General features: G+C 47.6%; 1 protein-coding gene across 1 annotated transcript; it reads right to left on the bottom strand.

Moving 5' to 3' along the window:
• Positions 1 to 12,445: 12,445 nt before the first annotated feature.
• Positions 12,446 to 14,220, bottom strand: LOC119286172 (cytochrome P450 94C1-like). Its single transcript, XM_037565531.1, has one exon. It carries the CDS (start codon positions 14,169 to 14,171, stop codon positions 12,642 to 12,644), a length of 1,530 nt encoding a protein of 509 aa, XP_037421428.1. The 5' UTR covers positions 14,172 to 14,220; the 3' UTR covers positions 12,446 to 12,641.
• Between the last annotated feature and the right edge of the window lie 11,233 nt (positions 14,221 to 25,453).

Here is a 25,453-nt window from a genome sequence, read left to right as displayed (position 1 = left end):
TATCTCTTCCTCTGACCATGAGATCGTGTAACTCCTGGATACCGTAGGAGTGCTTTGGGTGTATCAAACGTCACAACGTAACTGGGTGACTATAAAGGTGCACTACAGGTATCTCCGAAAGTATCTATTGTTTTATGCGGATCGAGACTGGGATTTGTCACTCCGTGTAAACGGAGAGGTATCTCTGGGCCCACTCGGTAGGACATCATCATATGCGCAATGTGACCAAGGAGTTGATCACGGGATGATGTGTTACGGAACGAGTAAAGTGACTTGCCGGTAACGAGATTGAACAAGGTATCGGTATACCGACGATCGAATCTCGGGCAAGTAACATACCGATAGACAAAAGGAATTGAATACGGGATCGATTGAGTCCTTGACATCGTGGTTCATCCGATGAGATCATCGTGGAACATGTGGGATCCAACATGGGTATCCAGATCCCGCTGTTGGTTATTGACTGGAGAACGTCTCGGTCATGTCTGCATGTCTCCCGAACCCGTAGGGTCTACACACTTAAGGTTCGATGACGCTAGGGTTATAAAGGAAGCTTGTATGTGGTTACCGAATGTTGTTCGGAGTCCCGGATGAGATCCCGGACGTCACGAGGAGTTCCGGAATGGTCCGGAGGTAAAGATTTATATATAGGAAGTCCTGTTTCGGCCATTGGGACAAGTTTCGGGGTCATCGGTATTGTACCGGGACCACCGGAAGGGTCCCGGGGGCCCACCGGGTGGGGCCACCTGCCACGGGGGGCCACATGGGCTGTAGGGGGTGCGCCTTGGCCTACATGGGCCAAGGGCACCAGCCCCAAGAGGCCCATGCGCCTGGGGAAACCCTAAAGGAAGAGTCCCAGCAGGGGAAGGCACCTCCTAGGTGCCTTGGGGGGAGGACTCCTCCCCTGGCCGCCGCCCCCTTGGAGATTGGATCTCCTAGGGGCTGGCGCACCCCCCCCTTGGGATCCCTATATATAGTGGGGTAGGAGGGCCTCCCAAACACACCTTATGCCTTTGGTGCAGCCCCTCCCTCTCTCCCAAGTTCTTCTCCTCTCCCGTGGTGCTTGGCGAAGCCCTGCGGGATTGCCACGCTCCTCCACCACCACCACGCCGTTGTGCTGCTGTTGGATGGAGTCTTCCTCAACCTCTCCCTCTCTCCTTGCTGGATCAAGGCGTGGGAGACGTCACCGGGCTGTACGTGTGTTGAACGCGGAGGTGCCGTCCGTTCGGCACTTGATCATCGGTGATCTGAATCACGACGAGTACGACTCCATCAACCCCGTTCACTTGAACGCTTCCGCTTAGTGATCTACAAGGGTATGTAGATGCACTCTCCTTCTACTCATAGCTGGTTTCTCCATAGATAGATCTTGGTGACGCGTAGGAAAATTTTGAATTTCTGCTACGTTAGCCAACACTTCTAACTAATGTGCGGCAAACTTAACCTTCTCCGCATCTGTGCATCCTGCTGTGGTCAACTCCCTAGCTATCTTGTGGAGCCAATCATCTGCTACTATCGGCTCGGTGCTACTGGAAAATACCGGCGGATTCAGCCTAAGAAAGCGGGCTAAGTGGTCAATAGGTGGTGGTGGTGGTGGGTTGTTGTTGTTGTTCCCCTGATTCTGATTCTGGACTAGCAACTGCATCAAGGTGTTCTGCTGCTGGATCAACTGGGTGAGCTCCGGCGGAAAGGCAAATCCGGGGTCACGTCTCGGAGGCATCTGAGGGTTTAGAAAAGATGAGATATAAGAATAGAGGGGGTCTAAAGAGAAAACACTACCCATATGCACATGAGGCAAAAGCAAACAATTCACTTCATTCAAACAAACAAAGGCATACAATCAATCTAACTATCGCAAAGTGCTCGGACTACTATATTTACATGGTGGACTACTACTACTGATCAGGTGGTCTACTAGAAATATTCTACGGTTGTAGACTCCATGATATCTGCTCCTGCTTCATCAACATAATCATCATCGCTACTATCTGCTTCCGAGTCGGTGCCGTCAATGATGATGTAGTCTTCCGGGCTAATCTCCTTGGGTTCTTCATCTTCATCTACTGGTGTCGGGCCTCCCATAAATATTCCAATCTTCTTGATCAGGTCGTCATTCTTCTCCACCAATACTTCAATTTCTTCTTCATAATCTTCACGTGTAGCCTTGAGTTCTTCCTCCAGTTCCTTGATTCTAGTCTTAGCCTTCTTCAGATCTATCATGTCGGCGCACATCTGATTCTCCTGTCGTTGAATGTGCTGATTTAACTCCTGAATAAAAGCTGCAATTGATCTATCTTTCCTGGTGTTAATCATCTCCCAGTGTTCATCTCGGGGCCCACAAATCTGGTATATAGTATCCTTAAGATCCTTGCGGTAGACTTCTCCAATGCGTCCCATGGCGATGTGAGCTGCCATGCTCTTTCCTAGACTCCAAGTTGGTGCATCAAAAGAAAACTCTATGGGCTCAGTGACTGGCATGAACGTCCTTCCTGGGATTTGAACTTGAATCATCCAGCACTCTTCTTCAGGTAAAGTGGCGTTGTAGGTTCCCGTGAAGCTTGGTACTCCTATGTTCAGGTATCTAGTGACTTCCTTCAAGTGGCGTCCAAAGGGTGTATCTTCATCCGGTTGGGTGAACTTGTTCCTTGCATCCGCCATCCTAAAGAGTAGACAAGATGAGAGGTCAGAAGAGAAGAGGGTGAGTAGTGATCTAGGTCTTTAGCTTAGTGGTCGTGTCCTACAGTCAGCGTGTGCTCTGATACCATCTCTGTAGCGACCAGACCTCAAATAGTCTGATCTCTGTGCTCCGGTGTCATCCCTGGATCAGTAATGCTGACACCACACAGTACTCGGAGGATTTATAGCAGAGTAGCAATCACACACTTATTACATCGAGTGTCTCAAAAGAGAACTTATTACAATAAATATGGCTTAAGGCCATCTAATTACGATAACAGCGAAAGGCTTGGAAGATAAGTGAGTCCATCAACTCCAACGGCATCACTGAGTATAGAACCACGACCTAAAAACTCCTTAATCATCGTCTGAAAAGTCTGCAACATTAACGTTGCAGCCCGAAAACGGGTCAGCACATGGAATATGCTGGCAAGGTAACACATAGAGAGTAATGGAATGCAACAGCTATACTATATGCATATTTGGCTGGTGGAAAGCTCTATGGTCACAGTTTTGCATAAAGCCAATTTTCCCCTACTTCAAAAGGAATAAATTTAATTACTATCATGGTGGTTGTTAAACATTGAGAATGGTTGACAGCATTCTCAATTCCAATTAAGCATCATCATTAACCCAACAACATTAATTTTAGAGTAACATGTTGAGATTCACATGATAATCCAGATACTAGATACTCAAGATGTCCATAACCGGGGACACTGCTAATCATGATTAGTTTGTTACATTCTGCAGAGGTTTGCGCACTTTTCCCCACAAGACTCGATCGCCTCCGTTGGATTTCTCGCACTACATGGTGTTTGAGAAACGGATGACCGAGACACAGTCTTTCAGAAGCGCTAGCACCTTACGATGGATAGACCGGTACACCTACTTTCCCCTACATCTGCTAGTCTACCCTGTAAGAGTTTGCACGACTTAATCAACTATGCCAGAGCCCATAATGGCTTGTGGCTGCACACGGAAGTTTCTAGTTTGAAAAATCTCATGATCCCTTTGAGCCTGGGTGGCGGTCCAAAAGAAAACAGGCAGGTCCTGGAATATCCAGGTGCCTCAATCCACCCAGATGTGTGTTTAAGTTGCCACCTTAGATAAACCATTAATTATCAATCTCACATCTGTCATGGATTTCACTCACCCAATCCACGTCTACTAGCATAGCATGGCATAATAAGCAAACGTAGAATTAACTCCCAAAGGTTTGATAATAAACAGGTAATAGATACTACCTCATTTACTTCCCATCCCACAGTTTAATTAGATCCTAATCATGCAATGTGTGAAGATTGATCTAATGCAAAAAAACTGGATTGTAGAAAAGGTATGATCAAAGTGTTACTTGCCTTGCTGATGATCCGTGAAACCTAACAATTCAAAGTAACAGGCGGCGCACTCCGGGTACTCTATCGCAGCCAAACAAACAAGCATACAATAAGTACTCATCTAATGCACAGGTAAAACTCAAATAAGATATCTAACCAGAAGGTTCAACTTAAGAACTCCGGTTGGCAAAAGGAATCAAATCGAAAGAAGCAAAGAAAGTCAAACGGCGAAAGAAAACAACTTCGTTCTAGTAATCTGAACCTAAGTCAAATTTTACAGTAGCAAAAACGTGTTTAAGTTGATTATTCGGATAGAAGGTTTCGAGACGAAACTCCAGGCGCTTGAATTGCCTGATTCCGATAAACGAGCGAAAAGTTAAACTAAAACGAAAATCGGATCAGAAATCGCGATCAAAAAATAACCGCGGAAAAATCCGACAAAAAAGAAAAACGACGAACGGCATTTTTTTTAAACAGCACGGATTTCGAGGTGCGGCGAACCTCGGGCGACGTGCGGCTCCGGCGGATCGGCGGCGGGGCGGCGGCGGCAGCGGCGGCGGCTGGCGGCGGCGGCGGCTGGCGGCTAGGGTTAGGGCGCGGCTAGGGTTTCGGGGCGGCTGGGCCTTCGGGCCGGCTTCCCCCGGCTTATAAAGGCCCCGGCCAGGCGGAGTCCTGGTCGAGTACGGCCCATAGTCGGTTCCGGTTTTTTTTTCACTCGGAAGAAAAAAAATAAAAAGAAATACTAAACGGACTCCAAAAATCTCGAAATAAATTTTCCCGGGCTTCTAAAATCAAGCCCGACAAAGTGAACATTTATTTTGGCCCTAAATGCAATTTTGCAAAATGCGCATTTTTCCTAATTCAAATAAAAACAACAAATAAAACTCCGAAATAAAACTATTTGATTTTTTTATTAAATCCTCAATATTTCTATATTTTGGGAAAGTCATTTTATTCCCTCTCTCATATTTTTGTAATAGAAATAATTGATGATAAAATAAATAAAATCAAATGATCCTATTCTCAAAATTTGAGAAAAACTCAAATATGAAAATAACGAAATCTCCAACTCTCTTCGTGGGTCCTTGAGTTGCTTAGAATTTTCTAGGATCAAAACCCAAAGCAAATAAAATATGATATGCATGATGATCTAATGTATAACGTTCCAAATTGAAAATTTGGGATGTTACATCATCCAAGGTGTAGTTCTTGAACTCGGTGCCGTTGTCACTTCTTATCGTCAAGATCTTTGCATTGTGTTGATGTTGAGCTTCATTTGCAAAGTCAATGACGGTTTTTTGGGTCTCACTCTTTCTCTTGAAGAAATATACCCAAGTGTATCTTGAATAGTCATCCACAGTCACCAAGCAATACTTTATACCCCCAAGACTATCAATGGATGGAGGTCCAAAGAGATCCAAGTGAAGGAGCTCCAAGGGCCTCTTCGAATAGATGATAGTCGTGGGAGGGTGAGCCTTATCATGAAGCTTTCCTTCGATACAAGCACTGCATGCATGATCTTTGGCAAAACTAACATTTGTTAGTCCATGGACATGGCCCCCTTGAGAAGACTTTGCAAAGATCTCATATTGACATGGGCTAAACGGCGATGCCAAAGCCATCCCACGTCAACTTTAGCCATTAGGCATGTCGCGGTCTTAGTGGGTCCCTTCGAAAAGTTAATCACATAAAGACCGTTCTCGACATGCCCAACAAAGGCTACTTTAAGAGTCTTGCTCCACAAGAGGGCCATGATATCAATATCAAAGAAGGTGGCAACGCCCATGAGTGCAAGTTGACGAACAAAAAGTAAATTGTATGCAAGGGACTCAACAAGCATGACTTTCTCGACCATGAGATCATGAGAAATAACAACCTTGCCAAGACCCAATACCTTGGAAGACGAGGCATCACCCCACTCGTCATTGGTGGGCATAGATGAAATCTTGTGCACGTACACCACCAAGTCATTGCTTCCGGTCATATGATTTGTGGCTCCACTATCGAGCAACCATGATCCTCCACCGGAAGCAAACACCTACAAGAGATCAATGCTTGGTTTTAGGTACCCATTTTGTAATGGGTCCTTTGATGTTAGTAACAAGGGTCTTCGGAACCCAAATAGACCACTCAATGTACTCATAAGGAGAACCAACAAATTTGGCATGTACATGCCCATCACTAGCACGACATAACACATAAGAAGGGTTAAAGTCGTCGGCTTTGTTGGAAGGGGCGGCATTGCATTTCTTGACACCACCACCCTTCATGTTGTTCTTCTTCTCCTTAGAAGCACCCCCTCCCTTCTTCACAAATTTTTGCTTGAGAGGAGGAGGTCGTTTGGCCTTGTCATTCTTCTTCTTGTTCTTGGACTTGGGTTCAAACCCAATTCCCTCCTTGGCCACAACTTCCTTTTGATTGCTCAAAAGGTCGTTGAGGTTCTTCTCACCTTGTATGCAAGACACGAGGCCTTTCTCAAGTTGCTCCTGCAACTTTGCATTCTCCTCCACAAAATGCACATGCTCACAACAGGGGTTAGTAGCATTTGCATTTTCAATTAAAACCATGTGAGGAAATGTGGCTTTCTCCTTGGTTAGATTCAAATGGAGTTGATCATGAGACTCTTTGAGGCTAGCATGAGTACCCTTCAAGGCCTTGTGAGCCTTGTAAAGTATATCAAATTCCTCCTTGAGTCTAGCAAGATCAACCCCAAGTTTGGCCTTCTCGGAATTGAGCACATGAGATACAATGAGAGCATGATCAAGATCTTTCTTTAGTTTAGCATGATCATCGTTGTGTGACTCCTCAAGAGCCAAAAGATGACCATGTTCTTCCTCAAGCGCATCAGAGAGATCTGATATCTCATCCGCATAGTCACGACTATGCCCCTCCATCTTAGAGATGGTTTCTTCGTGATCCTCGATCATGTCATTGGCTTCACCAAGTTGTACCAAGAGAGAAACAAAGTGCTTCTTGGACTTACCCTTGAGCTTACTCATAAAAGACTCAAATTCATTTTCTTCCTCATTAGACCCCTCACTTTCATCAATGCAATCCGTCAAAGAGGGATTAGTAGTGATGGTGGTTTTGATGTTGGGGGTTACCTTGTTGGTGGTTTTGGCCATGAGGCACTTGGCGGTGATGTTCTTGTTGGGTGAATCGAAGAGGGACACCCGTGGAGTTGTGGCAATGGTAACAGAGGCCATGGCAACCGTATCACCGTCATCATCATCATCATCATCATCATCATCATCCTCATTGTACTCCTCTTGAGCCACCAATCCCTTGGGAGGAGTCTTCTTGGTAAAGTTGTTCTTGTTGGGGAAGGACTTGACCTTATCTTTTCGGATGAGCTTGCCACCATTGTCTTCCCTCTTCTCATATGGGCACTCCGCAACAAAGTGGCTCACATTGCCACAATCATAGCATCTCCTCACATGTTGCTTGCCCTTGGTGCCACTTGAGTTGTTCTTGTTCAAGTTGGGCCTTGAATTCGTCTTGCTCCAAAATTGCCTTGAAGCGAGAGCCATGTGCTCATGACAAGCATATTTTGTATATTCAGGGTTACTCTCATCCTCTTCTTCCATAGTAGCCTTGGCCTTCAAAGAAAGGTTGGGCTTCTTTGCTCGTTGAGAACGCAACACCGCATTGTCAGCGGTCTTGTCCAAGATCCTCATTGCCACAAACTCATCCAACACTTCACTTGAGGACAAGGTGTGGAAGTCCGGCCTTTGACGGAGGACGGAGGACATGGCCTTATGGTAAGGCCTCATGGCCTTGAGAAACTTGCGCGTCATCCAATTGTCATCCATATCCTCGCTCCCATGATCTCGGAGTGAGACCCTGAGAGTGGTTAATCTCCGGTAAAGCTCACAAGGTTCTTCATCTTCATTCATTGCAAATTCATCGGCTTCATCTTGCACCACTTCATAGTCGGAGCGTTCAATGCTTGTGCTTCCCTTGTAAATGGAAAAAACATGTTGCCATGCTTCCTTGGCCACGGTGAAAGGTAGGAGATGCACAATATCTTCAGATGGAATTGCATCTTGGATGATGAAGAGATAGGACTATTTAAATTGATTATCCGCGGCTTCTCTAGGGGTGAAGTTGCTTGGGTCATGCGGGTAGAAACCTTGCTCAATAATTCTCCAAAGGTCAGTATTACTATGATTTAAATGCGTTTAAAGCGATAGACCCAAGAGGCAAAATCCTCATTTTTCACAAACTTAGGAGGAGGACCAACATGATTCAAATGAGTGGAGGGAACCGGTCCTCCATAAGTAATTGGAGGTTCAACATGGGCAAAGATGCCATTTCCACTTCTACCACCAGGAACTTTATCACTAGTAGCTTCCCCCTTGCCGGAGTTAGCATCCGTCACCTTGTTAGCGGGTTCACCCACTTTCATTGGTGTGGTGGATAATTTAAGGTCTTCTAAAAATTTGTTGAACATGCCTTCAACCTCGGTCGTCATGGAGGTTTTCAATGTGTCCAAAGCCGCATTGAATTCCTCACGAGAGACCGAGGATCCCCCATCGGCCATAGACGAGGAAGGAATCACACCGGGGTGCTCCTCCCCATCGTCTATGGTGTCAACCATACTCTTCGGATGGCAAAGTCCTTAAAAAGAGACGAGGCTTTGATATCAATTGAAAGGATCGATATAGTTGACTAGAGGGGGGGAGTGAATAGGCAACTAACAATTTTTAGCTTTTCTTTACCAAATTAAACTTTGTGTCAAAGTAAGTTGTCTAGATATGCAACTAGGTGAGCAACCTATATGATGCAACAACAACAAGCACACAAGCAAGCAAAGGATACAACACAATATAAGTTTGCACAAGTAAAGGTAAGAGATAACCAATAGTGGAGCCGGTGAAGACGAGGATATGTTACCGAAGTTCCTTCCCTTTGAGAGGAAGTACGTCTCCGTTGGAGCGATGTGGAGACACAATGCTCCCCAAGAAGCCACTAGGGCCACCGTATTCTCCTCACGCCCTCACACAATGCGAGATGCCGTGATTCCACTATTGGTGCCCTTGAAGGCGACGACCGAACCTTTACAAACAAGGTTGGGGCTATCTTCACAACTCAGTTGGAGGCTCCCAACGATACCACTGAGCTTCACCATAATGGAATGTGGCTCCGAGGTGACCTCAACCGTCTAGGGTGCTCAAACACCCAAGAGTAACAAGATCCGCAAGGGATTAGCGGGAGGAATCAAATTGCTCTTGGTGAAAGTGTAGATCTGGGCCTTCTCAACCAATCCCTATAGAATCAACAAGTTTGATTGGTTAGGGAGAGAGATCGGGCGAAAATGAGCTTCGAGGCAACAATGGAGCTTGGCGGAAAAGAGGTGAGTCAACTAGGAGAAGAAGACCTCCTTTTATAGTGGGAGGAACCAATCCAACCGTTACCCCCCCCCCCTCTTCAGCCCGCACAAAGCGGTACTACTGCTCAGTAGAGCGGTAGTACCGCTGGTAGCAGCGGTACTACCGTGACCCCAGCGGTACTACCGCATAGACTGAGAGCAGAAGAAGCAGAGGGAGAACGGGAGAGAGAGAGAGAGGGGGTCTGGGCGGCACTACTAGCGGTGATAGCCGCGGTACTATCGCTCATGGGCGGTACTACCGCTGCTAGTGCCGCACAACCCGACACGAGAAAATGCATCCTCGAATCGAGGCGGTAGTGTTGCCGAACCAGGACGGTACTGCCGCCTATGCCTCGAAGCGGTACTACCGCTGTAGACAGCGATACTGACGCTTGAGGACCAAAGCCGGTACTACCGCCCTGGCGGCGGTATTACCGCTTCCTCCTCACAGTCTCCACAACAGTTAAAACAGCAAGCTCCAAGGGGAGGAAATGAGCTGGGGTGCAACAAAGACGTGTGCGTGTTGATTCCACCCTAGCCTTTTCAATGCGGACCCCCTCTTGATAGTACGGTGACTCCTACGACTCAAGTCCACCAAACCGAAATGCATGAGACTACACCGTCTTCACATAAAGCTCTGAGGGGAACCGAATCATCTTGTGCCTAGACATGAGATATCTGAAATGCTCAATGCACACGATTAGTCCGCAAAAGCATTGTCATCAATCACCAAACCACTTAGGGAGAAATTTGCCCTTACACTAGGGTAGACCCCACGTTCTCATCAATTTTCCCCAGGCAGCAAAAATATAGACAACGTGCATAGCTCTATCCTCGGCTCGACTCATTCCCGTGTCGCGAGACGAGCGAGGAGGAGGAGCGCGCGTGTAGGTCTCCTCTTCTCATGTTCATACAAGTGGTAGAAGAACTCACCTTATAAAGAGGTGTATGTCTCTCTCAACTTTCGAGATGAGACTGAACTTTACTCTCACTCACACCACTCACATATGTGCATGAATAGGTCAAGAGAATTTCAGAATTTTAGTTGGGCTTTAGACAAAGGCCTACTAGCAAATTCCAACAAAAACAACCAGGCATGACAGGTCCCCCATGCCCTGCTCAAATCAAATGTTCATTAGGCTCCCTTTCCTCGTCCAAGCTGCACTGAAAGGCTAAGAGCATCTCCAGCCGCGCCCCTAGAAAGGCCTTCCCAAACGTTTTTTTTTCGCGCCGGCGCAGAAAAATCGGCCCAATCGCGTCCCCAGGAGTCCGATTTTTGCCGTCCTGGGCCGAATTTAGCGCCGGCGGACCCAGGCCAAACCCAGCGCGCTGGGAGCGCCGGGGCGAGCAGTTTTGGCACGAAAGAGCCGCGGGCCCGCCGCATCAGCGACACCGCGCGCCTTCTTCCCCGAACGCCTCGGTTTCCCGCAGGGAATCAATGATAAGGCTACCGCCGGTCAACCTTACCAGTGATTCCTCACGGGCGGCGCACCGACGCCTCCCCTCCCTCGCACGCGTACACACGGGACGGCGCCGCTATATAAGTCGGCGGCCTCCCTCGCCTCTGGCCACACCAGCCACACCAGCCCTAGCCCACCCTCTACCTCTCCCGAGCGCCGCCGTCGAGCCCTCCCTCTCCCAAGCGCCGTCGCTGAGCCCTCCCTCTCCCGATGGCCTTGCGATTCCCCGGAGATGAGGCCGCGGCCAACGGCTTCGGCCGCCGCTCGCTCCGCGAACAAGAGTATTGGCTCCTGTTCCAGGCGAACATCCCGGCGCCGCCGGACATGCGCGCCGGGCCAACGGGGTGGAGACTCAGCAACGGGGGAGTGCCCATTCCCTCGTTGCCCGACACCGTGGCGAAACCGGGCTACTTCGCCGACGAGGTCGACGCCGTGCGCGCCTCCCTCACCGACGCCCAGCTCACCCTCCCCGAGTATGCCACCGACAACATAATGGCGTGGACGGCGTACTTCCAGCGCCAGCAACAGCAGAGGATGGGGTCCACCAACGGCGCGCCGGTGGTGGCCGGACCGAAGAACAGCGACGGACGCCACCTGTGGTGGGGTGTCCCCGGCCGCACCCTCGAGGGCGTTCTGACGTACCTCGAGGGCGGCAACGACCCGCCGTTGGCATACCCCCCGGCGAGGGCGGCCGCCACGGCCATGGCTCACCACCGACGCGACGGGCAATGGTTGCCCAGGAGGTTCGGCGCCTCCTCTTCTTCCTCCTCCCGCTCTTCCTCACACTCGTCCGGCGTCCGGCGCTGCTCAGCGTCAAGGCCGAGCCCGCGGCGGAGACGCCGCTCGGCTGGCGCACTCGCAGCGCCGGCATCGTCATCAATGAGGGCGGCCGGCGCGCCCCCTCGTCGGCTCCTCCGCGCTTCGTCAAGCCCAAGACGAAGCCGGGCCTGGCGCCGGTGAAGACGGAGCCGGGCCTCCCCGCGGTGAAGACGGAGTACGGCGGCGACGTCGAGCACGACGACGACGCGGCCCTAGAACGGGCGCGCACGGACTCCCTGAAGATGGCGAGGGAGCGCCAGTGCGCCGCCCTGCGGTGATTCGCGCAGCGCAGCCGGGGCCGCGACGAAGGAGGAATCGTCGTCATCGAGGATAGCGACGACGACGCCGCCCCCGCCACCAGCCCACATATGCGACGCCGGTCAGGGGTCCATCAGGGATGGCCGCGTCAAGGAGGAGAAACCGGACGACGACAACGACGACGGCGGCAATGGCGGCGACGACGGCGACTACTCCGCTTTTAGCCAGTTCTTTTTTTAATTATATATATTATGTAATAAAAACTCACTTTTTAATGTAATATATGCCAAACTTCGCCGAACTTTGAATTTTCCTATATTTTTAATTTTTTTAATGCGCCTGGGGACGGCCCTCGGGCCGGCGGCTGGGGACCAAGTCGGCCCCAGGCCGATTTTTTACGCCGGCTCATCCCAGAGGCGATTTTAGGCGCCCTTAGGGGGCCAACGGCTGGAGATGCTCTAACCTCCTGCTCATGTTTGCATCTAAACTATGATAGTACCATGGTGCTAAACCTCAAACCATGTTTTAATGGAGGATGTTTTATTTGCCGTGCAGTAAGCACCAGTTGTTTCTTCTTTTCTGGAAACAGATATGAAGAAATTTCCCCTCTTCTTTTGTCGCCACAAACAACTTCCCTTCTCATTAATTTCTGCTCTTATAATATCCCTATGTACAGTACAGAAACAGAGTCTAGCTACTACAGTACTCAACATGTCTCTAGACGCGCCTGACCCTCACCGGGAGCCCGCCGCTGATGGACGCCGTCAGACCAGGCGCGAACCTGGGCACGGCGCCCTTTTGCCCAACCACCTCCACGTCGAACTGTTTCACCACGGCAACGCTCACCGCCTTCATCTCCATCACGGCGAGCTCCTTGCCGAGGCACACGCGGAGCCCAGCCTGGAACACCGGGTACCTGTACAGGCTCTCCGGCATGAACGTCCCGCCAGGACCCGTCAGCCACCGCTCCGGCCGGAACTTCTCGCAGTCGTCGCCCCAAATGCGGGGCATGCGCCCCATGGCGTAGGGGTGGTACATCACGCGCGCGCCGGCAGTCACGTACGTGCCGTCCGGGAGCACGTCGTCGGCGGCGCAGAACTTGGAGTCGAACTGCACCGGCGGGAACAGCCGCATGTTCTCGTGCAGCACCGCGTGTGTGTAGTGGAGGGACTTGAGGTGCTCGTACGTGGTCTTCGACGCTGTCCTTGTCTTCTCGCCGCCGGCGGCCTCCGCGCGCATGGCGGCCGCCACCGCGGGGTTCTTGGAGAGCAGCATGAAGATGGTGGTGAGCGCGGAGGACACCGTGTCGCGTCCGGCGAGGAGGAAGCTGACCACGATGTCGCGGAGGTACTTGTCGTCGACGGCGGTGCCGTGCGCCTCCGAGGCCATGAACCGGGACAGGAGGTCGTGGCTCCCGGCGACGCCCAGCTTCCGGCGCTGCCTTATCATGGCCGCCGCGAGCTCGTCGACGAGGCGGATGGACTTCCTGAGCTCCCTCTCGGAGCCGACGTTCAGCAGCCGCTTTACCCTCCACACCAGGGGCGACGCCGCCGCGCCGCGCATGGCGGATAGCCGCGAGGCGGTGTCGAACGCGGCGGCGAGCTTGGACATGGGCATGTCGAGCTCGAGGCAGCCCGGGTCTAGTCCGAAGGAGATCTTGCAGATGGTGTCGAAAGCGAAGCGCCGGAACACGTCCTGGAGGTCGACCACCCTGCCATTGTCGGCGGCGTCGGCGAGCAGTGGCAGGAGGCGCGCCTCCACTTCCTCGGCAACGATGCCGTACGCGTAGGAGCGCACCGCGACGCTGCCGAGCTCGAGGCTGGCCATCTTGCGCTGGTGGCGCCAGGCGTCGCCGTCGACGTTGAAGATGCCGCCGCCGAGGAGGTCGCCGAGGACGGCGGCGAAGGGCTTCCCTTTGGGGAAGTTGTCGAAGCGCGTGTGGAGCATGTGCTCGACGTTGGCCGGGTTGGCGGTGATGGTACAGCCGAGGACGTGGACGGCCACGGTGCCGGTCGGGGAGCAGCGGAGCAGATGTGCGTACCAGTCGCCGAGGTTGGTGAAGTCCCGCGCCCACGACCCCGTGAGGTAGGAGCGGCAGACGTGGCAGCTGCACCACGGCCACCGGCGGGCGAGGAAGAGTGCCGCGCCGAGCGCCACCACGCACACGGAGAAGAAAAGGAAAGCCAGGCCAGCGCACCGCGCGCACCATGACAGCTCCTCCATGCCCGTGCTCGTGGCGGCGTCCATGGCTGCCCCGGCTCCTTGAATTGGAGAAGGGAAGAGCAAAAAAAATGTGATCTTATTTTGGGGTGTGAGGAGTCGAGGAGGCGTGTGCGTATATAATGTGGGTGGACGGGGAGGAAGCACATGCCACACGTGCGCCAAATCTTAAACAACTCGGTTCCCTGCCATTTATTAGTGTGTACACAGCTCATACCATCCCTACGCAGCTCCCCAAAACTTGTCCAAGGTACGTACGACCAACAAATCACCGCCGAACCCCTCTAAAAAAACAAAACAAAGAACAGCACCGAACCCATGATACAAGGGCTGCTACCGCTAGCAGTCGCCAGAATCTCAAAAAAAAAAAAAACACGGTTGATTCCGTTAGATTTTAATCATACTCACATAATTGTTTTGTTTTGTCTGGAATACTTGCCAGCAAAAGAGACAAATGATGAGTCCAAATAATTCACTAGTTTCATTGCAATGTGGGAGACCCACTTATATACATGGTGAAAGGGTGTGTTGTGGAGACATCTTTTCGCGAGCAAGCACCTCGTCGGTGGCATTCCTCCCATACAATTAATCACACGTTTCATTTTTCGATACTTCCTGAAAGTGCGTTAAGTCGACTAGAGGGGGGTGAATAGACGATTTTTATAAATTCTTTACTGAGGAATTTCAGGGTGAGGAAATTTCTGAGCGAAGAACTACTTGCAGCGGAATAAGTACTCAGATGCAGACATGACATGACATAAGCATGGACATCATGATGAATTAAAAACAAGACACATAGTACAGAAAGTGTAAGCACAAGATAAAAAAAGGATGAAGACAAACAAACTTAAGAAATTAAACTAAGAAAATTAAGAAAGTCTTCAGTCAAAGCCTTCAAACAGATACGAACAAGCACACAACACAGTAATGAGGAAATGAAGGGGGTGGGGAAATAGAACCAGTAAGCTTAGTGAAGACAATCATTTGGTAAACCAGTTCCAACTGCTTTGACAGTTGTACATCTGGTTAGAGCGGCTAGGTATTTAAACCTGAGGACACACAGTCCTCACTGTATTCTCCTTGAACTAAGGTCACAGAGACCTCGTCCAATCACTCGTGGTAAGTCATCAGGTGACTTTCAAACCTTCACAAACTTGGTAACCCGGCGATCCACAATTTTCTCTTGGATACTCTAGACCATGACGCCTAACCGTCTGGAGGATGCACAATCCTCAAAGGTAACAAGCGTCGGTTCCACACAGGGACAATCTCTTCAGTGATGCTCAATCACTTTGGTTTGTAGGTGTTTGGTTTGGGGTTTTGGGTTTTTTCTCACTTGATGATTTTCGCTTAAAGTCCTCAAAGGATGGGATGCTCTCGATGGCAAGTGGCAGTTTCTCGCGGAGCAGCCAACCAGCTAGTGGTTGTAGGGGCGGCTATTTATAGCCTAGGGAGCAGCCCGACATGATAAGACATAAATGCCCTTCAATGATATGACCGTTAGGTGGGTAGATATTTTAGGACAGCTGGCGCGTAGTACGGCAACGGTCGGAAATTTGACTATCAAATTCCTCAGGGCTATCATGTTCCTCACTTGTAGGTAATCCGCACTGGAAAATTCCTAACTACTCAGTCAAAACAAATTCCTCAGAGACCAGAAGAACTTCGTCTCTGTCACTGAAGAAATTGACTAAACTGTATGAGATTTCCAATGGCTTCACTTGAAGGGATTGGTAGGTGTAGGATTTTGAGATGGGCACCACTTGAAAACTTTTCCTTACTTTTACCTCGACCCCCTTTTAACAGTACGGTGTTTCCTATGACTCAAGAAAGAGAAAATGAAACTACGAAAACAAAAGTCTTCACGCTTCATGTTCCTCGTATGAATATCAAGTCTTCACGGTCACACCAATTTCTTCACTTTCAAAGTCTTCAGAAATCCAAAATCTTTAGTTGAAGACATTTATTTTTAGGGGTAAACTTTCTCTGTAAATATCAAACTCCTCATAGACTTATAGACCTGGGTACACTCACAAACGCATTAGTCCCTTAACCTATAAGTCTTCAATACACCAAAATCACTAAGGGGCACTAGATGCACTTACAATCTCCCCCTTTTGGTGATTGATGACAATATAGGTTAAGTTTTCAACGGGGATAAACATATGAAGTGTAAATACTAATATTGAGGAATTTGATTGCAAGATATAGAAGAACTCCCCCTGAAGATGTGCATAGTGAGGAATTTTCTTTTGAAGCAATACACATTTGAAGAGTAGAATCATGGAGATCTCCCCCTATATCTTGTAATTCATACACGCATTTAACATATGATATGAAGAATTTGAAATGCATGATGAAATATGGTGACTGATGTGATTCAGCATGCGTGCATTAACATATATGAGGAAATAGCATGCAGAAGAACATAGCAAAAGTATCAGACCACCATCGGGTTTAAGTTTACAACTCGATCCAATAAATCTTCAGAAGAATGAGAGTTGTAACTTAGAAAAAAACGCCCATATATAGAGACTCGCTTGAAAACTAACTCAAATTTCTCCCCCCTTTGTCATCGAATGACCAAAAGGGACGAAAAGTGAGGACTAACGCCCCTGAAGAATATCATCACTGAGTCGATGAAGGAGCGCCAGCATTGTTGGTGTCGATTGTCGATGTAGAGCCTGCCGCAGTGTCGTCCAAATCTTCATGCTCATCAGTCTCACGCGATGAAGAATATGAGCTGGCTACCAAGGAATGAACTTTGGTCTTCTTGAATTTCTTCGCGGGTGGTTGAGACCATTCAAAGTCCTGCTTGAAACCCATTTGCTTCAGATCTTCTTCACCATAGAGATGAGACAGAACAGCCCAGGTACAATTGAATACTTCATGGAGGTAGAAGTGGGTTTTCTTTACTGCATTGTGTGTAGCAGTCATGTTGTGAAGCATAGAGCCAAACTGACGCTTAATCCATTTGTGGTTGCGATCGACCTTCTGGTGAAGACTGAGGAGAAGCTCACGATCAGTCATCACCCTTGGAGCTATGCCTTTAGGATTTTGCTTTGCGGCATTGGTGGCAGATTCATGAGTGGCAGAGTCATCATTGGTGGAATATGATGGAGCTTTGCGGAACTGATCATCCAATGGACGAATGCCTTCATCAATTATAGCAGTAGCTTGCCCTTTTCATCAGATGAGGAAAATGTCCGCTTGAGGACTTCTATTGTGGGCAAGTAACTGACGCGATTCTGCAAATCATCCTTGTAGTTGATTGAAGACCTTGATCTGAGGAATCTCATAATCCAGGGAGCGTAAGGCTTAAATTCAAAGGGAGACAATGCAACGTTGGCCAGAGTCCTCATGAAGAAATCATGGTAGTTGATAGGGATGCCATGAATGATGTTGAATAGCAGATTCTTCATGATTCCAATGACCTCTTCTTCAGTAGAGTCGTGGCCCTTGATAGGAGTCAAAGTCTTGGACAAGATACGATATACAGTCCATGGTACATACAACAATTCCTTCACAAGGAATTTGGTCCTTGAGGCTTGACCGGGCTTCAGCGGCTTCATCAACACTTGCATTTAATGGTCAGTAAGTTTAGGTTCATGATATACACAACGTGCACCTTTAAGGGGAGGACTGACAGGCAAGGCATGAAGCAATTCAGAGGCCGGTGCTTTTGAAGTGAGTATTCTCTGTCATCCAGTCCAATACCCAAGAGTTCACATCTTCAGCATTTCCTGTGATGTGCAGCGTTGCATAGAACTGAAGAATTAGTTCTTCATTCCAATCACATATATCAGTGCAGAAGTTCAGCAGTCCAGCATCGTGAAGAACACCGAGGACTAGCGTGAAGCAAGGCATTGATTCCATGTCCATGTGAGGAATATGCGCATGGTCAAAGACTTTGTCCTTATCAAAAAGTAGTGAAGAATAAAAGTTTGCTTGGCTGGACGTCCAGAAACGCTTCCTTCTAAGACGAGCAGAGTCATATGGGCTGTAATCTGTGAAGAATACGTGCTCATGGAAGAAGTCATTAGCCTTGAATTTTTGCTTCTTGGAGAAGGGATTCTTCGGTTTGAGCCGAGGAGTGTCAGTCAAAGTCATCATAGCCTCAGGAATCACGTTCTCAGGAACCACAGGCTGAGGAATTTCAGTTTCAGTTGCAGCCTGGTTTTTATTTTCTTCAGCAGCTTTTTCATCAGCGCTAGTGGCTGGAATTTCTTCAGTAGCATTGTCATTAGCGCTAGTGGCTGGAATTACTTCACCAGCATTTTCATCAGCGCTAGTGGCTGGAATTGCTTCAGGAATACGAGGTTCTTCAGAGCCCGTAATAACTTCAGTGTGCACAGGGGACTGAGGGATTTGTTGAAGTGGGGTGAAGAGCGGAGAGTTGGGGTGCTGACTATCCCAATAGTCATCATTTAGCACTGGAGTGGAGCACCCAATATCCACATCTTCATCTTCCTCATTCAGTTCTTCAACGCCTGCCTCTTCAGCTGTGAACTGAGGCATAGGCGATGAGATGATTGGAGTTGAAGGGATATCATCCGCTTCAATTTCTTCGTCCATCTGCTCTGTAGAAGCAACAAAAGGAACATCTTCGTACGATCCGCTTGGGATCTCATAATCTTCACCAAAAAGGAATGACTTCCTTTGATGGCATGCTTGAAACTAGAATGGCATCAATCGGATTCTCATAAGAGCTTGTCAATTTCTTCATCTTCTTTGGAGCTGAAGACTAAGATGAAGTAGATGCTTTCCCTTTCTTCACTGCTGCTCGCTCCGCAGCTTTGGTTTTCTTCTCTTCTGATGCAGAAGGAAGAACTGAGCTTGTTGTTGGTGTGGGAGGAGCAAAGGAAATAGGTTTAGTTTCTTCAGGCGCAACTGATGCAGTTGCCCTGGTTGGTTCAGATACCTCAGGCTCAACGGTTGATGTCTCAGATGACCTGGCTTGTTCTTCAGGCGCAACACTAGTGGTTGCCCTGGCAATGTCATCAGCGGCTGGAATGTAGTCATCGGCCCTGGTACTCACATTTTCTTCAGCAGCCTGATTGTCATCAGCGGGCAGGCATTTTCTTCAGTAGGCTGTGCAGATGCTTCAGCCTGAGGAATTTCAATGTGCGTTTAAGTAGCAACATCGGAGGTGAATGTCTTTGCCAATTTCACAAATCTGACTTTGGCTCCCTTCCAGTCAGCATGGTAGGCATCAAATTCATCACTGAGGTTTTTTTATCTCATCTTGAACAGCCACAAGTTCATCAGTTGTCATCTTAATAACATTCTTCTTCAAACAACGCTCTTTCTTGTACTGCCTTTCTTCAGCTGCCTGGCCTATTCAAACTTCCATTTTTCTTCGCCTATGAAGGTGGTCAGCATGTGACTTTAGACAGAAGTCAGCTTGAAGTCTGGCATAGGAGTGTTGGGGTCCTTGTGCTAGAGATCAATGTATTCAAGGATCACCTTTGGATCCAGTAGGAGATGAACTTCACTTCCTTTGGCTCTAGCGGCCCTCTGCTGTCTGTCTCTGATGATTTCTTCAAGTTCTTCATCATCAGTTTCGTCATCACTGGATGGCACATGAAAGGCAACTTGCTTCTTGTGAGGACTTGGTCTAGTGCCTCGTCCCGCAGTGGCCTTTGTCTTTAGTAGAGTGGGGCCAGTTGAGGAATTCGGAGGAGCTGAAGAACTTGCAGAGGCTCCTGAGGCAATTGATTTGTCAGTGGTCCTTTGACACGAAGCGAGATGCACAGGTGTTGAGGACTTTGTCGAATGAGCTGAGGGTTTTGGAACTTGAGGAACTGGGGCAGCTTGAGGAATTTGCCGAGAGGGCTTAGCAGAAGAGCTTGGCCGTGAGGGCATTGAAGAAGAAGTGCTTGGCTTATGTGCGGGCTTCTTAGGCATGGCCTTCTTAGGCTTGCTAGTAGAGGCCTCAGCAGTGGCAGCAGCAGAGTCTTCATTGAATTTCCTCACTGCTTCTTTAGCCATTTTGGCTAGTTTCCTCACTACTTTTTAGCCATTTTGGCTAGTTTTGCTTGGCGCTTGGCCCATTCATCAGGATAGTCCTCACCGCGCTTGAGGCTGGTGGGATCAGCTTCTTGGCCAGGTGCTAATGGAGGTCTTGGGCAAGGAGGGTGAAGAGCGAATTTCTTCATGTACTTTGGAGTTACATACCTGTACTCCCTCCATTCCCGTGCCCATCTCCTTTCTATCCTTTGTATGCGCATCTTGCGCTGATTTTTGTCCTCCTTTCCACGTGTGGCCTCATCAGGAGTGCAATAATCCTTGTAAATATCATCAGGGATCTCAAAAGCTGTGTTGACTTCCAGCTTCTTTCCTCCCTTCTGAGGTTTCTTTCCATCAGCCATTTTCTTCACCTGAGGATTTTGAACAGTTGAATTCTCTGAAGAGGTATGCGGTTTTTCTTCGAGGAACGCTGCAAATGAGTTAAGTTGATGAGAACCTAGTGATTCAATAGCAGACATGTGTACCTGTGAACAGAGTATAGGTGCGAAGAATTTGGAGAGGTCATATGCGTTCTCAGAAGTTTTTGCAAAAAGAACAAGTTTGAGGAATTTGACCAGATGTGTCTTGAGGAATTTCACTAAGTGTTCTTTGACTTAGGTTCCAGAGTTGTGTAGATTGAAAATCCACACAATTGAGGAATCTTGAAGAAAAACATGGCTTAGGAAACAGATCAAGAACAAATGTTTATGTGGGGTGTTTAGAGTGTGAAGATTGAAGAATAAACACCTTTTGAAGATTTTGACGAAATCACTGGAATAAATAAAGGGCAGTAAATGTGACTTTTAATTACCCTTGAAAAAAAATACGACGAACTGGGAATGTAGATTGGAAGTTCATCAGTGCAGATCCTCCACGCCCTAACTTGGCAGAGGAAGACCGCTACGGTGGCGGCGGAGTGAAGAAATCCGCGGCCGGCGTGAGTATGGCGGCGACGAGGTCGAGGCAGCGAAGCTCTTCCTCACCGGCGACGACGAAGTAGCGGCGGCGCTAGGTTTTGAGAGCTCGAGCGAGGGAGTGAGGTCGAGCGGAGTAAAAATAGACAGAGGAAGGGAAGGGGTATTTATAGCCACGGTGAAAAACTGCTCGTCCGAGGAAAATGGAAGAACGTGCCCTTGACCTTTCTCATATGTGCGACATGTGTCACCCACGTACTATGAGGTGGAGATCATGGGTGAATAGATAAGTATTATCGTGGAATGTGGAACGGTTTGAGCGGCAAAAGCCGAAAATTCAGATATGAAAAATTTAACGTTTCGTTCGCAAATTCTTTAGCTGACAAGGACACAGTGAAGATTTTGAACGGGTTTCAAATAGAACGCACATGAAGAACTTGTGAACAGATAGGGTTGAGTTTAGCATAGAGGGGGAAGGGTCCGATCACATTCACTTAGCATAAGAAGCAACTTGAAGAAATAGCAATAAGTGAATGTTGTAGAGGACATAAACTCGTATATGTATATAGCCAATGAAGAAAAACGACGGAAACAGTGAAGACTTGCAAAGTTGAAGAATTTGAACAACTGATGAATTTCAAAAATGAAGAAAAACTTAAATTGAAGATTTTCAACTTTTGTTGGTGGCGTGACCCACCGTATAAGACGCCGCGTACAATTGTCGTAGGGCTCTGAGAATCAAATTCTTTGTTAATTTCTTCACACTTAGAGGGTTAGTCTTCATTTATTGGAGAAAAACGTTACTTCGTGTGTTGCACATCTAAGTCATTGATTTTGCATAAGTGTTAGGATGTGTGTCCTTTTCAAAGGACATTCGAAGATTCTAAGATATTTAGCTCACACCAAAACTTGATAAATCTCTTCACATCCAAGGGCTTTGTGAAGATATCGGCTAGCTGTTCTTAAGTATTCACGTGCTCGATGGAGATGTCGCCCTTCAACACATGATCATGAAGAAAATGATGATGGATCTGAATGTGCTTTGTCTTTGAGTGCTGAACTGGGTTATGAGCAATCTTGATGGCACTCTCATTGTCACAATAGAGTGGCACATTCTTCACATTGATGCCATAGTCCTTGAGAGTTTGCTTCACCCATAGCAATTGAGCACAACACGATCTAGCAGCAATGTACTCAGCTTTAGTAGTAGAAAGTGATACGCAGTTTTGTTTCTTCGAAGACCAACAGACCAAGGATCGTCTGAGGAAATGGCATGTGCCTGATGTTGACTTGCGGTCCACACGATCACCAACATAGTCAGAGTCTGAATATCCAATGAGATCAAAAGCCGAGCCTTGGGATACCATAATCCAAGTGTTGGAGTGTGAGCTAGATATCAAAGAATATGCTTCACAACCTTATGGTGTGATTCCTTCGGTGTAGCTTGAAAGCGAGCACACATGCAAACACTAAGCATAATATCTGGCCCAGATGCACAATAAAGAACCAATCATGGAGCGGTATACCTTTTGATCGAAGTCAATACCGTTTTCATCAGTGCATAGATGGCCATTTGTGGGCATAGGGATTTTGATGCCTTTGCAATCTTGCATGCCGAATTTCCTCAATACATCCTTGAGGTATTTTTCCTGAGATATGAATATGCCATTGCGTTGTTGACGAATCTGAAGACCTAAGAAGAATTTCAATTCACCCATCATAGACATTTGATATTCTTCATTCATCATGTAGGCAAATTCATCACTGTAACGTTGGTCAGTACAGCCAAAGATGATATCATCAACATATATTTGGCACACAAATAATTCATCATCATAAGCTTTGGTGAAAAGAGTTGGGTCAAGTGAACCGGGTTTGAAGCCTTCCTTCATGAGGAATTCCTTCAAAGTATCATACCATGCCCGAGGGGCCTGCTTGAGGCCATAGAGGGCCTTATTGAGTCTGAAGACTTTGTCGGGATGCTTTGGATCCTCAAAACCTGGGGGTTGAGCAACATATACTTCTTCCTCAAGCTTACCATTGAGGAATGAACTTTTCACATCCATTTGATATAAGATGATATTATGATGGTTAGCATAAGCAAGTAATATGCGAATAGCTTCAATTCTAGCAACAGGTGCAAAATTTTCATCGAAATCAATTCCTTCAACCAGTGTGTAGCCTTGAGCTACAAGTCGTGTCTTATTCCTCACCACAAGGCCATTTTCATCTTGCTTGTTGCGGTAGATCCATTTTGTGCCGATGATATTATGCTTGCGAGGGTCTGGTTGCTTTACAAGTTCCCAGACGTTGTTGAGCTCGAACTGATGTAATTCCTCTTGCATAGCTTGAATCCACTCGGGCTCCAGAAATGCTTCATCTACCTTAGTGGGCTCTGTGATAGAGACGAAAGCAAAGTACCCACAAAAGTTAGATAAATGTGAAGCTTTTGAGCGTGTGAGAGGACCTGGTGCGTTGATGTCGCTGATGATTTTATCAATCTGCACTTCATTAGCGACACGAGGATGAGCTGGTTGATGATGAGGAATTTGCTCAGCATTTTCTTCAGAGCCATTTTCTTCAGGTGCACGAACATGATGTTCTTCATGTTCTGGAATGACTTCTTCAGCAGATTCTTTGGTAGGAATGACATCCTCAGTAGCCTTGAACTTAATGGATTTCTCGGGAGGTATTTCATCTATCACAGGAGGTAGGTGCTCTCTTTGTGAGCCATTAGTCTCATCGAACCGCACATCTACAGTTTCAACAACCTTGTGGTGATAGGTGTCGAAGACTCTGTAGGTGTGCTAGTCCTTACCATAACCAAGCATAAAACCTTCATGTGCTTTCGGTGCAAATTTAGAACTGTGATGAGGATCTCTAATCCAGCATTTAGCACCAAAGACTTTGAAATAACTCACATTGGGTTTCTTTTCAGTGAGGAGTTCATATGAAGTCTTCTTGAAGAATTTGTGAAGATATACTTTGTTGATGATGTGGCACGCAGTATCAATTTCCACAGGCCGGAAGCGAGGAGGCATCTTGTACTCATCAAGCATAGTGCGGGCCATCTCAACAAGAGTCCTGTTCTTGCGCTCCACGACGCCATTCTGCTGAGGAGTATAAGGAGCAGATAACTCATGAGTAATACCAAGTTCATCAAGATAGTCATCAAGACCAGTGTTCTTGAACTCAGTTCCATTGTCACTTCTGATGTTCTTGATCTTCACACCAAAGTTGGTTGAAGCCCTCAAGGAAAATTGTTTGAAGACTTCCTGCACTTCAGTTTTGTAAGTGATGATATGCACCTATGTATAACGAGAATAATCATCAACAATGACAAAGCCATATAAAGATGCAGCATTAGTAAATGTGGCATAGTGAGTAGGGCCAAAGAGATCCATGTGAAGCAATTCAAATGGACGAGTGGTAGTCATGATCGTCTTTGAGGGATGCTTGCCCTTGGTCATCTTTCCAGCTTCACAAGCTCTACATAAATGGTCCTTAAGGAATTTGACACCCTCGATGCCAATGACATGCTTTTTCTTCGCGAGCGTGTGCAAGTTCCTCATCCCAGCATGACCAAGTCGTCGATGCCATAGCCAACCTTCTAAAGCTTTTGCAAGTAGACATGTAGCAGGTTGTGGTCCTGTAGAGAAATCATAAATATAGAAATCTCCTCTCCTAAAGCCTTCGAAGACTTTGGAATTGTCAGCTTCCATGTTCACAACACAACGATACTTGCCAAAGATGACAACCATATCAAGATCATAAAGCATTGAGATAGACATGAGGTTGAACCCTAAGGACTCGACAAGCATGACTTTGTCCATGTGTCGATCCTTTGAGATTGCAACCTTATCTAGACCCAATACCTTACTTTTGCCTTTGTCAGCGTAGGTGATATGCTTCAGATGCGATGGAGATAAGGGAGCATCCATCAATAGATTCTTGTCACCAGTCATGTGATTTGTGCATCCACTATCGAGGACCCACTCAATGGCTTTGGGTTGATCATCCCGCAGATGAATTAGTGCAACTTACGAACTCATATACTTCATTAGTGAAGAATATGACATCAACTCATCAGATCAATTTCATCAAGCAATAGAACAGATATAGCAACGTGAGGACGTGAGAAATGAATATTGATTTCTTCATGATTAGCTTGTGTCCTTTCAAGCATATTCAGGTCTCCAGCAAATTCTTCAGACGTTTAAGTTCGTATGGAGACCTGACCCTGCATAGAAGATTAGTTCTTTTTCTTCACCATCCACATCTGAAGGGGTGGCAAAGAGTTCATCATTCTATGAGCTCCATGAGAGAAAGGTGGCATAGATGCCAGTCCACTTTGTTTCGCATAAGAGGGGTTAGGGTAAGCATATG

This window comes from Triticum dicoccoides, chromosome 4A (genome assembly GCF_002162155.2).
Source record: "Triticum dicoccoides isolate Atlit2015 ecotype Zavitan chromosome 4A, WEW_v2.0, whole genome shotgun sequence".
Classification (NCBI taxonomy): Eukaryota; Viridiplantae; Streptophyta; class Magnoliopsida; order Poales; family Poaceae; genus Triticum; species Triticum dicoccoides.
Note: the sequence above shows the minus strand (reverse complement) of the source record. Positions and strands in the feature narration are given on the sequence as shown.